At 42.9% G+C, this 18,405-nt stretch overlaps 1 protein-coding gene across 5 annotated transcripts in view; it reads left to right on the top strand.

Moving 5' to 3' along the window:
* The window catches only part of sdccag8 (SHH signaling and ciliogenesis regulator sdccag8), a 505,046-nt gene that overhangs the window by 144,829 nt on the left and 341,812 nt on the right, over positions 1-18,405 (top strand). For all 5 annotated transcript variants that reach the window (XR_011594991.1, XR_011594990.1, XR_011594989.1 and 2 more), the window contains exon 12: positions 4,658-4,774. Coding sequence is in view for 2 of the 5 variants with exons in the window: in XM_070889222.1 (XP_070745323.1) it covers positions 4,658-4,774 (117 nt within the window). In the remaining 3 variants the exon portion in view is untranslated. The remainder of the gene's footprint in view (positions 1-4,657; positions 4,775-18,405) is intronic.

Raw genomic sequence — 18,405 nt, 5'->3', positions numbered from 1 at the left:
AAAAGTCGGTAACCAGAGGGCACAGATTGAAGGTAATTAGCAGAAGAACCAGAGGCGACATGATGAGAATTTATCTTAGGCAGTGAGTTGTTATGATCTGGAATGCACTGCCTGAAAGGGTGGTTGAAGCAGATTCAATAATAACTTTTAAAAGAGAATTGTATAATTAACTGAAGGGGAAACTTTTGCAGGGCTATGGGGAAAGTGAACGAAGGTTCACTAGATTGATTCCTGGGATGGGAGGGCTGTCTTATGATGAGAGATTGTGTAGAATTGGCCTATACTGTCTGGAGTTTAGAAGAATGAGGTAATCTCATTGAAACATACAAGATTCTGAAGGGGATTGACAGGGTAAATGCTGAGAGGTTGTTTCTCCTGGCTGGAGAACTATAGGGGGCGCAGTTTCAGGATAAGGGGCAGGCTATTTAAGACAGAGATGAGGAGGAATTTCTTCACTCAGAGGGTTGCGAATCTTTGGAATTCACTGCCATAGAGGGCTGTCGATGCTGAGTCTCTGAATATATTCCAGACTGAGATAGATAGATTTTTGGAGTCTAGGGGAATCAAGGGATATGGAGATCGGGCAGGAAAGTGGAGTTGAGGTCGATGATCAGCCATGATCTTATTGAATGGCGGAGCAGGATTGAGGTACTGTATGGCATACTCCTCCTATTTCTTATGTCTTATGTTCTTATGATATGGTAGGGGAGTGGGACGAACTGGATAGCTCTTTCAAAGAGCCGGCACAGGCAGGGTGGGCCAAATGGCCTCTTTCTGTGCTGTATGATTCTATGAATCTATGAAGCCTTCAAAATACTACATTGTATTTTAGAAAATTGTATTCTGGATCACAACAATGTTAGTAGATCAGATATTAATGATTTACTGTATGACAAACTCTTGTAGTGTTTAAGAATTACAACTGAGGAATAAAACATGACTTAAATGTCAAATATTGCCTCTGTTCAATTCAAAGCAATTGTTAGTTAATCCAAAGAAACCGATACTTCAAACATTGTAGCGAGAAGAGACAGATCTACTTTTTGGGCAGGGCTAATTCTTTCTGAAATAACCTGTCTTTTCAGTCCACAGATGTTGACTGTTTCCATCAATTTTTTAAAATTAATTTTTTAGCATTTGCAATTTTTTGTTTTTTCTTTATACTTATGAACATAATTCTGGGTTTTGTCATATTAAATGCAATAAAGGGAAGGGAACATGTAAGAAAATGTAGCCCCAAAAGGAGATGATGATGGCAGTATTATATCATATAGCATGTATATGTATCTATATCTATTAGGGAATAAGCTGCTTTTACAGATGCAGCAGAGTACTCACTATTAGTGCAATGTTATACGGACACTGGGCGAAAAGGGTAGAAAACATAACATGAAGCACTTGGATATTTGTCTGTAGGATAGCAAATCAAACATCGTTCATGACTAACTCCACATCAGGCGTGGGACAATTGCAACTTTAAAAGCTGTTTTGTATAGACTCAGCCAAATCCAATCTCCCTAATATCACAGCCATTAAACAACATATTTGCGCAGTACTTTCATTTTACTTAAAAATTATTAGTCACAGTCCTACACGAATAATGAACTTCATAAACTAAGGTAAAAATAACCACTCATCTGCTTGCTCCAGACAGGCAAACATGTGGAAAACATCAGGCCAGTGTTGATCCCCATAGGTTCAGATCACAAAGAACAAATTATAAATTTTCGCCACCATTCTGCGTCCTTTTTTTGGCCTACACTTTGTTTTGTAGCAAGTTTCTGCACCATCCTAAACTACTTATGGACGATTTTTTTAGTTCCTGATTTTTTTACATCAATTCGGGTAACCTGAACTCGGGCAGGGCAGTTGGACCAATATGTCCATTTCTTTCTAAATACCATTCTTAAAATTAACATAAGTTTTATAACTTTAAAAGTCACATTTCGATTACTTTTCCAAGATCTTGATCTCTGTGGCAAGAACATATAAGAACATACAAGAACATAAGAACATAAGAATTAGGAACAGGAGCAGGCCATCTAGCCCCTCGAGCCTGCTCTGCCATTCAACAAGATCATGGCTGATCTGGCTGTGGACTCAGCTCCACTTACCTGCCCGCTCCCCATAACCCTTAATTCCCTTATTGGTTAAAAATCTATCTATCTGTGATTTGAATACATTCAATGAGCTAGCCTCAACTGCTTCCTTGGGCAGAGAATTCCACAGATTCACAACCCTCTGGGAGAAGAAATTCCTTCTCAACTCGGTTTTAAATTGGCTCCCCCGTATTTTGAGGCTGTGCCCCCTAGTTCTAGTCTCCCCGACCAGTGGAAACAACCTCTCTGCCTCTATCTTGTCTATCCCTTTCATTATTTTAAATGTTTCTATAAGATCACCCCTCGTCCTTCTGAACTCCAACGAGTAAAGATCCAGTCTACTCAATCTATCATCATAAGGTACCACGCATCTCCGGAATCAGCCTAGTGAATCGTCTCTGTACCCCCTCCAAAGCTAGTATATCCTTCCTTAAGTAAGGTGACCAAAACTGCACACAGTACTCCAGGTGCGGCCTCACCAATACTCTGTACAGTTGCAGCAGGACCTCCCTGCTTTTGTACTCCATCCCTCTCGCAATGAAGGCCAACATTGCGTTCGCCTTCCTGATTACCTGCTGCACCTGCAAACTAACTTTTTGGGATTCATGCACAAGGACCCCCAGGTCCCTCTGCACCGCAGCATGTTGTAATTTCTCCCCATTCAAATAATATTCTCTTTTACTGTTTTTTTCCCAAGGTGGATGACCTCACATTTTCCGACATTGTATTCCATCTGCCAAACCTTAGCCCATTCGCTTAACCTATCTAAATCTCTTTGCAGCCTCTCTGTCCTCGACACAACCCGCTTTCCCACTAATCTTTGTGTCATCTGCAAATTTTGTTACACTACACTCTGTCCCCTCTTCCAGGTCATCTATGTATATTGTAAACAGTTGTGGTCCCAGCACCGATCCCTGTGGCACACCACTAACCACCTATTTCCAACCCGAAAAGGACCCATTTATCCCGACTCTGCTTTCTGTTCGCCAGCCAATTCTTGATCCATGCTAATACATTTCCTCTGACTCCGCGTACCTTTATCTTCTGCAGTAACCTTTTGTGTGGCACCTTATCGAATGCCTTTTGGAAATCTAAATACACCACATCCATCGGTACACCTCTATCCACCATGCTCGTTATATCCTCAAAGAATTCCAGTAAGTTAGTTAAACATGATTTCCCCTTCATGAATCCATGTTGCATCTGCTTGATTGCACTATTCCTATCTAGAAGTCCCACAATTTCTTCCTTAATGATAGCTTCAAGCATTTTCCCCACTACAGATGTTAAACGAACCGGCCTACAGTTACCTGCCTTTTGTCTGCCCCTTTTTCTTAAACAGAAGCGTTACATTAGCTGCTTTCCAATCCGCTGGTACCTTCCCAGAGTCCAGAGAATTTTGGTAGATTATAAGTTTGCCTTTTTCGACGTTCAAGTGATTTCAGCGCAGTGTAGTGGGATTCCCTAGAGTGATCTGCTGTGATGTCAACAAGCTATCTAAGCAGCCAATCTCATTGCAGAATTCTCTCACACTGGAAACCAGGAAATGAGAAACTGCTTTTATCAGAACTTTAAAAAAATATTAGAGAGCGAAACAAAGATTGTAGCTCTCAGATAGAACCTGAAAAATCATGAATAAACTTATAAACATATATATATATATTAAAGTTTCTTAAAAATTGTAATTTTTATCACAATAGAGAAATTTGACATGACACAAAATTAAAATTAGTTTTTCAGGGCCAGAACATTTGTTTAGCAGTCAATACGGTGTTAAAATCCCACTTACTCCTAATCCAATAAAGCCTAACATTTAATAGAGTATTTAACAGCAATATTACCATGCAAAGGTCCAAGTTTTCATCAGTTTCACTGATTGCATTGATTGCCGGCTATGGGGATGGGGGGAGGGTGGGGGTAGTGCTGGTGATGGGTGGTCCGCAGCACAGCCAGCGTTGGAGCAGTGAATGACTGACTGACTGCAATTTCAGGATTTCCCCGCTTAGACGCACATGCGCTGCATCCTGAAGTTGCGGTCAGTTTCAAAAGGGTAATAACGGCGAACGGTGTTAGTTTGCCGTTATTACCACTGCAAATTCCAGCCTGTTAACACTGTTTCTCCACAGATGCTGCCTGCCCTGCTGAGTATTTCCAGCATTTTCTGTTTTTATATGCATTGTCTATTGCTGTTTTCCAGTGTATAAAGCCAGAGATCTGTAGTCCATTTTTAATTGTACAAGTCTGGTGTTTATTTCTAATTATTAGCGTGGTGCCTTTGAATAGGCTACCTGTTGGATGGATCAACTGACAGATTAGGTTGGGTTAAGACCCAAAAGATCCCAAAGCTGGGTTGTAACTGAATGCTTTGATTTCTGAGTTAATCCCCAAAATGCCATAATGCCCACAAGTCTGGATATCTGATTATGTAAGGCTTACAAAGTTTCTGTTATTTTCCTCTGGGTGGCACTATGAGGCCATTTTGTAAGATTGTCGTGAATACTGAGAAATGAATAGAATTCACAAATAACCCATTTTTTAAACTTTTCTTTTCCCGTTAGGAATCTAGTGAATTGTGCTATCAGCTGAATCAGGTCAAAATGAGGAAAGAAGAGGCTGAGAAGGAATTCAGGGAACACAGAGCAAAAATGTTCCGAGAATTTGAACTTCGAGAACAGGTAGGAGCCTCTATAAGTTGCAACTGCTCAGAACTGTTTCCTGAGAGTTATAAAGGATTCAGAAAGTGATAGGGGTGTAGGGGGCAGGGTGTGGGAGAGACTAAGAATATTATAGTAAGTGAAACACTGGCTTTGTGCCATTATAGTTGCAGATTGAAATTCTAGTGGCATTAAGGCCTTTGTGTTCAGTTAAATCGTAAATGGGCATAACTATGATTTTCTGTGTTTCTGAAATGTCAGTATTAATGGTGAAAAGTGTTTGTTATTTGCTTGCCTTTTAGCTAATAGTCTGCAACATTCCAACCTAAGAATGTGCTAATATCTGCTGGAATTCATACAATTAAGGATAGCTTTGAGGTCTCTGTATCTAACATTGCAGAGGATTTAAATGACCTAAAATATCTTAATGATGCTTGTAGTTTAGTCGTAGTGTTATGTTTCTTAAGATTCATTTTTCATTTAGAATGAATGGCCCAGAAATCTAAGCTTGATATACATTTGATTGGTTGGATAAGCTGGGCTGAGGCCCATTTTTGCTTGGTTTAGGCCTTGATCCACTTCAATTATCTTTGAAATGTGCGATTTTTAGGTTAATAACAATTATGATAGCAAAACTAAGTGCATCTAAATTATCACTGACTGTGCAAAATTATTACTGAGAGTGTGCTGCTGCTACATAGCATCAGTTTGTGATATGCAGCGCCTAATGCGATAAGATTTTATTATTTAAGAATTAAGGCATCATGGAAAGAGCATCATATTCATTATTCTGAACCATCTAACAGATATTAGTAATCACATTTATGACTGATTAATGATTACAATTTCATTACCAATAATGGTTTAGTAATAAACATGAACTTTTGGACCAGTTGAACATATGGTGCTACACATAGTTGACACAGAAAATTATTTTCCTACAACATAATGTTACAAAGTGACCATTGATTATGTGCAGTTGACTCAATGGTGTCAATGCTGGATTGTGAAGTTTGGCTTATAGTTACCAATATGTGTTTATCTGTAATGAGTTAAAAAAATCTGGGGGGGAAAGAGAGTAGCTGAAGTCTGTGCACCTGGGATTGATGGAGACAAGAAAGGGAAAGCAACACTGATGCCACAGGCAAGCGGGGTTCTTCACGCTAACGGTTGTTCCCCAGTTTTTTTAATAATTTTAAACACAGATTTTACTACTTGTTTGGTTGGGGAGCTATAAGCAATGAACAAAATATGAAACGGAATGTAAGCAAAACAAAAATACAGATGGGAGAGCTACACAAATAGAAAAGCTAAGACAGAGGGCTCAAATTTCGGCATGAGTTGCTCCTTTTTTTTTGGAGCAACTAGTTTAGAATGGAGCATCTTAGAAATTGCAATTCTCGGCATTTAGTTTGCTTCAGTTCTAGTGAGTTAGAACAGTTTCATTTTAGAACAGATTTGTTTTTCAAAAGGGGGCGTGTCCAGCCACTTACGCCTGTTTTGCAAGTTGAGGCAGCGAAAATTTACTCCAAACTAACTTAGAATGGAGTAAGTGTAGATTTTTGTAACCTCAGAAAAACCTTCCCGACACTTTATAAATCAGACGTAGGGAACGCGAGATGCGGGGGGTGGGGGGGAGGGAAGTTTACAAACATTAAACACGTCACTTTTATAAATAAAGAGCCATCATCAATAATAAATTATAAATAAATCAACCAATAACTCAATAAAAAAAATTTAAAAATAATTTTAAGAAATCAATAAATAAAAAATTAAGTTTTTACTCACCTACTGCAGCACCGGGAGCCCTCCAACAGTGTGCTGGGACGGGGCCCCCTAGTGTCTGTCTGTCTGTCTGTCTCTGTGTCTCTCTCTCTCTCTCTCTCTCTCTCTCTCCCTCTCAGTGTCTCTGTGTTTCTGACAGCAAGAGATGGGGGGAGGGGGTGAAGGAGGGGGGGGGAGGGGGTGAAGGAGGGGGATGGAGGGGGTGGAGGAGGGGGAGGGAAGGAGGAGAGGAGGGGGAGGGAGGGAGGGGAGGCTGAACGGGAGGGAGGGAGGTGTCGGAGGCTGAACGGGCCCCACCGATGATGACGTGGAAGCCGGGCCGCCACCGGCGACACTTCGGGCGGAGCCCGCCCCCAGCAAGATGCCGGGCAGGCGGGCCCCGCCAACGACAGAGGGAGGGGGGGGCAGAGGAGAGGAGAGGGGAGGGGGGGAGGAGGGGGAAGGGCTGAACGTGAAGGAGGGAGGAGGGGGAGTTGAACGGGAGGGAGGCCCAAGTCCCGATCTTCGCCCGGGGAGCCCATTCGGCCAGGGCTAGTGCCGGTGTGCTTCGGGCCCCTACCATGCAGCCTCGGGGGCGAGGAGCTACTGCACATGCGCGCACAGTCTAGCGCGCATGTGCAGAGATCCCGGCACTGTTTTCAGCGCAGGGACCTGGCTCCGCTCCCGACCCCTTGTGCTGCGCCACGCCGAGCACGAAGACGTCCTGAGGAGCTCGCAGAATCATGAGGTAAGTTTTCAGTGCCCTTTTTATTCCAGAAAAGAGCGGAAACTTGGGCCCAAAGTAAGGACAGAAAGAATAACGAGCTAAAAAGGGAGATATGCATAAATCAATAGAAAATGTAGTTAAGAATATTGCATAAGAAAATTACACTGCCTAGATTATTGATATGTACCTGGAGCATACCTTTACAAAAAGTGCTCATAAAATATACTGCGGCATAAGATTTAGTTAATTTATGGAAATATATTGCGATAGAGTTTAAGACTACTTCTGAAACTTAGAGATGGGACAATAACTTACTGCTTTTAGTGAGATGCTAAACTGATGCTTTCCTGATCACGATTGAACATAAGAACATACGAAATAGGAGCTGGAATAGGCTATTCGACCCCTTGAGCCTGCTCCGCCGTTCAGCAACATCATGGCTGATCTTCTACTTCAACTCCACCTTCCCGCACTATCCTCATATCCCTTAATTCCCATAGTTCCCAAAAATGTATCGACTTCTGTCATGAATTTACTCAACGACGGAGCATCCACAGCTCTCTGGGGTAGAGAATTCCAAAGAATCACAACCCTTTGAGTGGAGAAATTTTTCCTCATCTCAGTCCTAAATGGCCGACCACTTAATCTGAGACTGTGACCCCATGTTCTAGATTCCTCAGTCTAGGGAAGCATTTTCTCAGCATTAACCCTGCCAAACCCATTAAGAATTAAATCACCTCGCATTCTTCTAAACTCTAGGGAATATAGGCCCAGTCCACTCAATCTCTCCTCATAGGGCAATCCCCTCATCCCAGGAACCAGTCTAGTGAACCTTTGTTGCACTCCCTCTGTATTTTCTTAGGTAAGGAGACCAGAACTGTCCTAGGTGTGGCCTCACCAATGCCCTGTATAATTGTAGTAAGACTTCTTCACTCTTGTACTCTAATCCCTTTGTAACAAAAGCTAACATACCATTTGCTTTCTAATTGCTTACTGTACCTGCATGTTAACTTTCTGTGATTCATGTACAAGGGCACCACAGGTCCATCTGAATGCAAATGTTTCCCAGTCTCTCACCATTCAAAAAATATTCTGCTTTTTTGTTTTTGATACCAAAGTGAGTAACTTCACACTTCCCCACATTGTATTCCATTTGCCATGTTCTTGCCCACTCAGTCAACCTGTCTATATCTCTGCGCAGCATCTTTGCACCCTTCTCGCAGCTTATTTTCCCACCTAACTTTGTATCATGAGCAAACTTGGATACATTACACTCTGTCCCTTCATTGACGTCATTAAAATAGATTGTAAATAGCTGAGGCCCAAACACTGATCCTTGCGGTACCCCGCTAGTTACAGCCTGCCAAGCTGAAAAAGTCCCCTTTATTCCTACTCTCTGTTTTCTGTCCATTAATCAGTCCTCAATCCATACTAATATATGCTGAGGATGCCGTGAATAGCACGTTGAGTGAGTTGGTCATACCGCAGGTAAAGGTTACACAGACAGATAGGGAATGGGTGACCAACAGGAAGAGCAGTGGAAGGAAGGTAGTGCAGGGGTCCCCTGCGGTCATCCCCCTCCAAAACAGATACACCATTTTGGGTACTGTTGGGGGGTTGACTCATCAGGGGATGGCAGCAGCAGCCAAGTTCATGGCACCGTGGGTGGCTCTGCTGCATCGGAGGGCAGGAAAAAGAGTGGGAGAGCTATAGTGGTAGGGGATTCTATTGTAAGGGGAATAGATAGATGTTTCTGCGGCCGCAATCGAGACTCCAGGATGGTATGTTGCCTCCCTGGTGCAAGGGTCAAGGATGTCTCGGAGCGGCTGCAGGACATTTGGGAGGGGGAGGGTGAACAGCCAGTTGTCGTGGTGCATATAGGTACCAATGATATAGGTAAGAAACGGGATGAGGTCCTACAAGTTGAATTTAGGGAGCTAGGGGTTAAATTAAAAAGTAGGACCTCAAAGGTAGTAATCTCAGGATTGCTACCAGTGCCATGAGCTTGTCAGAGCAGGAATCGCAGGATAGCTCAGATGACGACGTGGCTTGAGGAGTGGTGCAGAAGGGAGGGATTCAAATTCCTGAGACATTGGAACCGGTCCTGGGGGAGGTGGGACCAGTACAAACCAGACAGTCTGCACCTGGGCAGGACCGGAACCAATGTCCTCGGGGAAATGTTTGCTAGTGCTGTTGGGGAGGGGTTAAACTAATATGGCAGGAGGATGGGAACCTATGCAGGGAGACAGAGGGAAGTAGAATGGAGGCAGAAGCAAAAGATAGAAAGAAGAAAAGTAAAAGTGGAGGGCAGGGGAACCCAAAGCAAAAATCAAAAAGGGCCACATTACAGCAAAATTCTAAAGGGGCAAAGTGTGTTAAAAAGACAAGCCTGAAAACTCTGTGCCTCAATGCGAGGAATATTCATAATAAAGTGGACGAATTAACTGCACAGCCAACAATTAATGAATATGATATCATTGGCATCACAGAGACATGGCTCCAGGGTGACCAAGGCTGGGAACTCAACATCCAGGGGTATTCAACATTCAGGAAGGATAGACAGAAAGGAAAAGGAGATGGGGTAGCGTTGCTGATTAAAGAGAAAATTAACGCAATAGGAAGGAAGGACATTAGTTTGGATGATGTGGAATCTGTATGGGTGGAGCTGCGGAATACCAAAGGGCAGAAAACGCTAGTGGGAGTTGTGTACAGACCATCAGACAGCAGTAGTGAGGTTGGGGACAACATTAAACAAGAAATTAGGGATGCATGCAATAAAGTTACAGCAGTTATCATGGGTGACTTTAATCTACATAAAGATTGGGCTAACCAAACTGGTAGCAATACAGTGGAGGAGGATTTCCTGGAGTGTATAAGGGATGGTTTTCTAGACCAATATGTCGAGGAACCAACTAGAGGGCTGGCCATCCTCGACTGGGTAGTGTGTAATGAGAAAGGACTAATTAGCAATCTGTTTTGTGAGGCCCCTTGGGGAAGAGTGACCATAATATGGTAGAATTCTTTATTACGATGGAGAGTGACACAGTTAATTCAGAGACTAGGGTCCTGAACTTAAGGAAAGGTAACTTTGATGGTATGAGATGTGAATTGGCGAGTATAGTCTGGCAAATGATACTTAAAGGGTTGATGGCGAATAGGCAATGGCAAACATTTAAAGATCACATGGATGAACTTAAACAATTGTACATCCCTGTCTGGAGTAAAAATAAAATGGGAAAGGTGGCTCAACTGTGGCTAACAATGGGAATTAAGGACAGTGTTAAATCAAGGAAGAGGCATATAAATAAGCCAGAAAAAGCAGCAAACCTGAGGACTGGGAGAAATTTAGAATTCTGCAGAGGAGGACAAAGGGTTTAATTAGGAGGGGGGAAAGAGAGTATGAGAGGAAGCTTGCTGGGAACATAAAAACTGACTGCAAAAGCTTCAATGGATATATGAAGAGAAAAAGATTAGTGAAGACAAACGTAGATCCCTTGCAGTCAGATTCAGGTGAATTTATAATGGGGAATAAAGAAATGGCAGACCAATTGAACACATACTTCGGTTCTGTCTTCACGAAGGAAGACACAAATAACCTTCCGGAAATACTAGGGGACCGAGGGTCTAGTGAGAAGGAGGAACTGAAGGAAATCCTTATTGTGTTAGAGAAATTGTGTTGGAGAAATTGACGGGATTGAAGGCCAATAAATCCCCGGAGCCTGATAGTCTGCATCCCAGAGTACTGAAGGAAGTGGCCCCAGAAATAGTGGATGCATTGGTGATCATTTTCCAACAGTCTATCGACTCTGGATCAGTTCCTATGGACTGGAGGGTAGCTAATGTAACACCACTTTTTAAAAAAGGAGGGAGAGAAAAAACGGGTAATTATAGACTGGTTAGCTTGACATCAGTAGTGGAGAAAATGTTGGAATCAATTATTAAAGATGAAATATCTGCGCATTTGGAAAGCAGTGACGGGATCGGTCCAAGTCATCATGGACTTATGAAAGGGAAATCATGCTTCACAAATCTTCTGGAATTTTTTGAGGATGTAACTAGTAGAGTGGACAAGGGAGAACCAGTGGATGTGGTGTATTTGGACTTTCAAAAGGCTTTTGACAAGGTCCCACACAAGAGATTAGTGTGCAAAATTGGGGGTAGTGTGCTGACGTGGATAGAGAACTAGTTGGCAGACAGGAAGCAGAGTCAGGATAAACGGATCCTTTTCAGAATGGCAGGCAGTGACTAGTGGACTGCCACAGGGCTCAGTGCTGTGACCCCAGCTATTTACAATATACATTAATGATTTAGATGAAGGAATTGAGTGTAATATCTCCAAGTTTGCAGACATTAAGCTGGGTGGCGATGTGAGCTGTGAGGAGGACGCTCAGAGGCTGCAGGGTGACTTGGACAAGTTAGGTGAGTGGGCAAATGCATGGCAGATGCAGTATAATGTGGATAAATGTAAGGTTATCCACTTTGGTGGCAAAAACACGAAGGCAGAATATTATCTGAATGGCGGCAGATTAGGAAAAGGGGAGGTGCAACAAGACCTGGGTGTCATTGAAAGTTGGCATGCAGGTACAGCAGGCGGTGAAGAAGGCAAATGGTATGTTGGCCTTCATAGCTAGGGGATTTGAGTATAGGAGCAGGGAGGTCTTACTGCAGTTGTACAGGGCCTTGGTGAGGCCTCACCTGGAATATTGTGTTCAGTTTTGGTCTCCTAATTTGAGGAAGGACGTTCTTGCTATTGAGGGAGTGCAGTGAAGGTTCACCAGACTGATTCCCAGGATGACAGGACTGACATATGAGGAGAGACTGGATTGACTGGGCCTGTATTCACTGGAGTTTAGAAGGATGAGAGTGGATCTCATAGAAACATACAAAATTCTGAGGCGATTGGACAGGTTAGATGCAGGAAGAATGTTCCCGATGTTGGGGAAGTCCAGAACCAGGGGACACATTCTAAGGATAAAGGGGTAAGCCATTTAGGACTGAGATGAAGAGAAACTTCTTCACTCAGAGAGTTGTTAGCCTGTGGAATTCCCGACCACAGAGAGTTGGTGATGCCAGTTCATTGGATATATTGAAGACGGAGTTAGATATGGCCCTTACGACTAAAGGGATCTGGAGAGAAAGCAGGAAAGGGGTACTGAGGTGAATGATCAGCCATGATCTTATTGAATGGTGGTGATGGCTCGAAGGGCCAAATGTCCTACTCCTGCACCTATTTTCTATGTTTCTATGTTTGTATTACCCCCAATCCTTTGAGTCCTAATTTTGTGTAATAACTTCTTGTGTGGCACCTTACCGAATGCTTTTTGAAAATCCAAATACATTACATGTACTGGTTCCCTCTTATCCATTCTATTAGTTATATCTTCAAAAAGCTTAACAGATTTGTCAAACACAATTTTCGTTTCACAAAATCATGTTGACCCTGCCTAATCATAGTACAATTTTCTAAGTGCTCTGTCGCCACGTCCCAAATAATAGATTGTAGAATTTTGCCTACGACTGATATCAGACTAATTGGCCTCTTGGTCTCCGTTTTTGCTCTTTCACCTTTCTTAAATAGCGGGGTTATGTTTGCTACCTTCCAATTCTTGGGGATTGTTCTAGAATCTAGGGAATTCCGGAAGATTAATATCAATGCATCCACTATCTCTGCAGTTACCTCTTTTAACACCCTAGGATACAGATCGTCAGGTCCAGGGGGATTTGTCGCCATTTAGTCCCATTAATTTCTCCAGTACTATGTGCTAGAACTTCAATTTCACCCATTTTGAGGTGTTAATCCCAGCCGGTCAGTAACTGTAGCACCTTGTGAAATTTAACAGCGTTTACTGCGAAATTTGGTTTCAGCACCCCAAGAGGGAAATGGACAAGCCGATCTTTCTGGGGTTTGACGAGCTTGAGGCTCCTGGACCCAGTGGCCTCCAGCAACGTCCAGCGCGAGGGAAGCGAGGGAGCCATCTCCCCGGAGGGTGAGTCGGCACCTGAGTTCTTCTGAGTCTGACTCAGATGTGGATCTAGAGTTGGAGGGTATAGGGAGAGAGTCTCAGCTTATTGGGTACATTGGCAAAGGTCCCGTAGAGCATGGATGCATTTGCTGTGAGGTTGGGGGAGACCGCCTCAAGCATTGCCTGTGCCTCTCGGCAGCCCATCCTTGGCAAGTACCAAAGGCTGTTGGAGTCGACGAGCAACTGCAGGGACCCAGAGGTGATGGCGCGTGCCATGGCTGACATGGCAGCAGCTATCACAGCACAGGCCAAAGCTTCGCAAGGCCTTCATGATGTGATGCAGTCACTGGTTGGTGGCATCAACTCTCAGTCTGCTGAGTTACAAACTCCGTCTGCTCTCATGCAAACTCAGTCTGCTCTCATGTAGACTCAGATTGATGCCACGCAAGCACTGACTGCTGCCATCCTCTCTGGATTCGCCACAGTCCAACAAGGAACTCATGGTGCCGAAGCAGGCCCGAAATCTGTGTTCTAGCCGATTGTTCCGGATGCTGAGGCTCTGACCTGGAGGAGTAGCAGTGTCTCAATGGAAATGGAAGACGCTGTCCTCTCTCACGATGACAGCATTCCGGCTCCCACAACTGCCACTCTGTCTCTGCACCCCACCCATTCCAGACTGCTGCCATCCATGCTGAGGTGGTGCAGTCCGCAGCCAGGTCTTCCAGGCCCAGAGTTGGGCCAGGGTGTCCTGCTAGGCCATCTGCAATCTCTGCATCACAGATACAGCAGCCTTTAAGCAGTTTTGCTGCAGGCACTGCAGACACATTAAGGAGGAGCATTAGGCATGGGAGGGGGAAAAAGGAAGGGGTAAGAAATATGCAAGCAAGTCACAATAATGACCAGATGTCCACATCTTGTAAATATAATTGTACATATTTTGTTGCTGATGTTTGAGGCCTGTTATTTGTGGAAGGGCATTTCAGATGGGAGGGGCCTTTGTATATATAATCATGAATTTGCTTGTGTGTTATGCTGTTTCAAGGGGCATTTGTTACATTCTTTTTTAGTTGCTGGTGAATGGTTGTTGGTGTGTTGCTTGAGGACACACTCTTGTTAGAGATAATAAAAATGTTGACTTGGTCGTTGCATTGCCATCATGTGTATGAATTGAGAATTTCATGGAGCTGCGGCATCAGCCTAGCAGTTAGCGATGTGACTATGAGGCCCAATAGTCATCTGGTTGTGATTCATCGGAATCGAGGTAGGATGAGGTGCTGACGTGCGACTCTTGCAGCGGCAGTATGGTGCCTTCTCAATGGCTGCTGATCCTCCTCCTCATCTGACTCGCTATGCTGTGCATAGTCATGTTCCTCTTCCTCTTCTTCCTCCCTGACGTGGAGCTGTAATCCCCAGTGGCAATGCCTGGGCCCTCATGGCCAGATTGTGCAGCATGCAGCAGACCACAATGAAGCGCGAGACTTGATCAGGGGAGTACTGAAGGGTGCCTCCAGAGCGTTCAAGGCCCTTGGTTTTCCATTATTTCCAGAATGTTTTTTGTGTCGTCTACTATAAAGACAGATGCAAAGTATTTATTTAATGTCTCTGCCTTTACATTTACTTTCACTAATCTCCTCTTATTTACATACTTATAGAAACGATTACAATCTGTTTTTATGTCTCTTGCTAATTTACTCTCCTTTCTTCCTTTTACTTTTTCGTTACCAACTTCTTGGTCCTCCTTTGCTGAATTCTAAAATCCTCCCAATCCTCAGGCTTACTATTCTTTTTGGGAACATTATAAGCCTCTTCCTTTGATGTAAAACTATTTTTAACTTCTCTTGTTAGCCATGGTTGGTGTCTGTAGGATTATTGTCCCCTGAATGAATGTACATTTGTTGTAAATTATGTATTAACTAGCAGAGACCCTCAAAACATTTGCGGTCAAATTAGTACCTGTATCTTTATTGCAACAGTACTTATTTAGACTGTTATCATCATCTTTGTCTATAGAATCAACGCTGATGTCCTCCCTCCTTCTCCCTTCTTTCTCTCCCTCCCACCCTCTCTCTCTCCTTCCCTCCCACCCTCTCCCTCCCTCTCTCATCTTCCCTCCCTCTGCCGCTTCCTCATTGGAGCAGATCCATCGCTCCCCGCCCTGATTGGTTGCGAGGCCAGGTGGGCCCTGATCACCCATTGGTCAGTGCAACTGTCATTCAGTCCTGACAACGTGCTCCCAGCCCCTGCCCCAGGACAGACAAAAGCTGACTATTATTATTATAGATTCTTTAAATGCTAGCCATTGCTTGTCTACCATCATAACTTTTAATGTAGTTTCCCAATCTACCTTAGCCAACTCGCCTCACATACCTGCAAAGTTTGCTTTGTTTAGATTTAAGACTCCTTCGGACTGAACTCAATCACTTTCAAACTCAATATAAAATTCTGTCATACTATGGTCACTCTTCTCTACAAGGTTATTAATTAACCCTTTCTCATTGTACAATACTAGAACTAAAATAGCCTGTTCCCCAGTTGGTTCCTCAACGTACTGATCTAGAAAACTATCTTGTATACATTCTATGAACATGTTCTCCACACTATTACTGCAAATTTGGTTTGTTCAGTCTATATGTAGATTTAAATCCCCCATGATTACTGTATTACTCTTGTTACATGCACCTCTAATTTCCTGATTTATACTCTGCCCCACATTACAACTACTGTTGGGGGCCTATAAACCACTCCCACCAATGTTTTCTGCCCCTTGCTATTTCTTAACTCCACCCAAACTGATTCTACTTCTTGATTTTTGGAGCCAAGATCCTTTCTATCTATTGTCTTTATCTCATCCTTTATTATCATAACTACTCCTCCTCCTTTTCCATTTTGTCTATTTCTTCTAAAAGTTAAGTATCCTGGAAGTTCCCAACTTTAGTTACTTTGCAACCACGTCTCCGTAATGACTATTAAATCAAACCTATTAATTTCTACCTGCACTATTAATTCATCTATTTTTGTTGCGAATGCTTTGCACATTCAGATATAGTGTCATTAGGTTTGACTTTTTTCTATTTTTCCCTGATATCACCTTAATCACTAATGCCCTATTATCTTTGTTACTCTCTCTGTTGCTTTCTGACCCACTCTGCATATTTTTACCCAAAACTCTGCTTTGTTCTAGAGCCTTGACATTTCCTTTGCTACTTTTTAATTTATTCTTTCCTGGATCCTCCCACCCCCCTTCATTAGTTTAAATTCCCGTCTACTGCCCTAGTTATTCAATTCGCCAAGATACTGGTTCCAGCCCGGTTTAAGTGGAGCACGCCCCAACAGAACAGCTCCCTTTTCCCCCAGTACAGTGCCCCTGCTTCCCACACCATTCTTTCAGCCACGCATTTAACCGTCTAATCTGCTTAACTCTGTGCCAATTGGCGTGTGGCTCAGGTAACAATCCAGAGATTATTACCTTTGAGGTACTGCTTTTTCATTTGGACCCCAACTCCTTAAACTCTCACAGCAGAACCGCTTTCCTAGTTGTACCTATATCGTTGGTTCCTACGTGGACCATGACACCTCCCCTTCCCACTCCAAGTTCTTCTCCAGCTGCGAGGAGATATTTTTAACCCTGGCACCGGGCAGGCAACACAGCCTTCAGTACTCCCTGTCATGGCTGCAGAGAACAGTATCTATTCCCCTGACTATGCTGTCGTCTACCACAACTACATTCCTTTGTACTCCCCGACTTGAATGGTCTCCTGTACCACGGTGCTGTGGTCAGTTTGCTCATCCTCCCTGCAGTCCTTGTTCTCATCCATACAAGCAGCCTGTACATGTTGGACAAGGTCAAGGGCTGATGCTGCTCCATCACTGTCTCATGGATTCTCACACCTTCCTGACACATAGTCACACCCTCCTGTCCCTGACCATTGACTAATTCTAAAGTACGACTTAACCTAAGGGGTGTGACTGCCTCCTGGAACAAAGTGTCCAGGTAACTCTTCCCCTTCCGGATGCATCACGATGTCAGCAGCTTGGACTCCAGCTCAACAACTCTGAGCCGAAGTTCCTCAAGCTGCAGACACTTACTGCAAATATGGTTGTTCGGGATCTCGTTGGTCTCCACCAATTCCCACATGCTGCAGTTATGACACACCACCTGCACTGCCATCACTGTCTAATCTTATTTTATTTATATAATTAGTTACAGTTTTCATTCAAACGATTATTTTTAGTTTTAATTAGTTAATTTAGTTTAAGTTATTAATTCAATAAGTTATATTAGTTAATACTTTTCCAGTTCTAAATATAATCTAGATACCTAACCTAGAGAGCAAAAGAGCTGTAATACTCACCAACCAATCACCTACCTGCAGTCCTGTGACTTCACTCCGAGTTTATTTGTTTTAAAATCGCCGCTCAGCTCCCTTTATGTCGCCACATCTACTACCGCCGTTCCCAGCATTGGAAAAGGTGAAGCTCTTAACTCCATCAGTGTACAAAGTTTGTGGGGTTTGCATAATTACTCATTCATAGAACCTAGTGATGCTTGTGCATTGCTAGAAAGATTAGGTATGGATGGGGTATGGGTGGAGAAATCTGTGACATAGTTACAGATATCATAGTCCACTGCCTTTTCTAATTTATTATTTTGCGGCATTAATCTTTATTCCTTATGAATTGTTAACAATTTTTGAAGTTCTTTTACAAAATCTACCTGACCCACTTTCTCGTGTTGACATTGCGACCATTAACTTCAAACTCTCCCTTGCCTCCAGATCCCATTCATATCTCACTGCTGTATAATCATATCATCAATTTACCTACTCCTTGAGCAATACTTCTAACTAATATAGGTGTTTGGTACACAGCAGGCACAGGTAAGGAAAAGTTCTATCATACAAGTCTCAAAGTCAGTCGAGTTTGAAAGAACTTCCTCATTAGTGGAATAAATTTTGAATCCCAGTGTTCATTATACATTATAATCATTCAATTCAAAAATCTAGATTTATATTCACTAAATTAAATAGAGAATATAAACTGCAAAAATAAGCCATTGAGTGTTACCAGACATATGGCTTGAGTTGTAGTGACTATGAAGTGTGGTTTACTCTCCTGAAATCTCTGGTCCCTGAAGTGGACTCTCTTTACTTAATACAACAACACTAATTTATTTTAAATGTGTTCGTTTATATCTTTAT

This window comes from Pristiophorus japonicus, chromosome 9 (assembly GCF_044704955.1).
Source record: "Pristiophorus japonicus isolate sPriJap1 chromosome 9, sPriJap1.hap1, whole genome shotgun sequence".
NCBI classification, from domain to species: domain Eukaryota; kingdom Metazoa; phylum Chordata; class Chondrichthyes; family Pristiophoridae; genus Pristiophorus; species Pristiophorus japonicus.
Note: the sequence above shows the minus strand (reverse complement) of the source record. Positions and strands in the feature narration are given on the sequence as shown.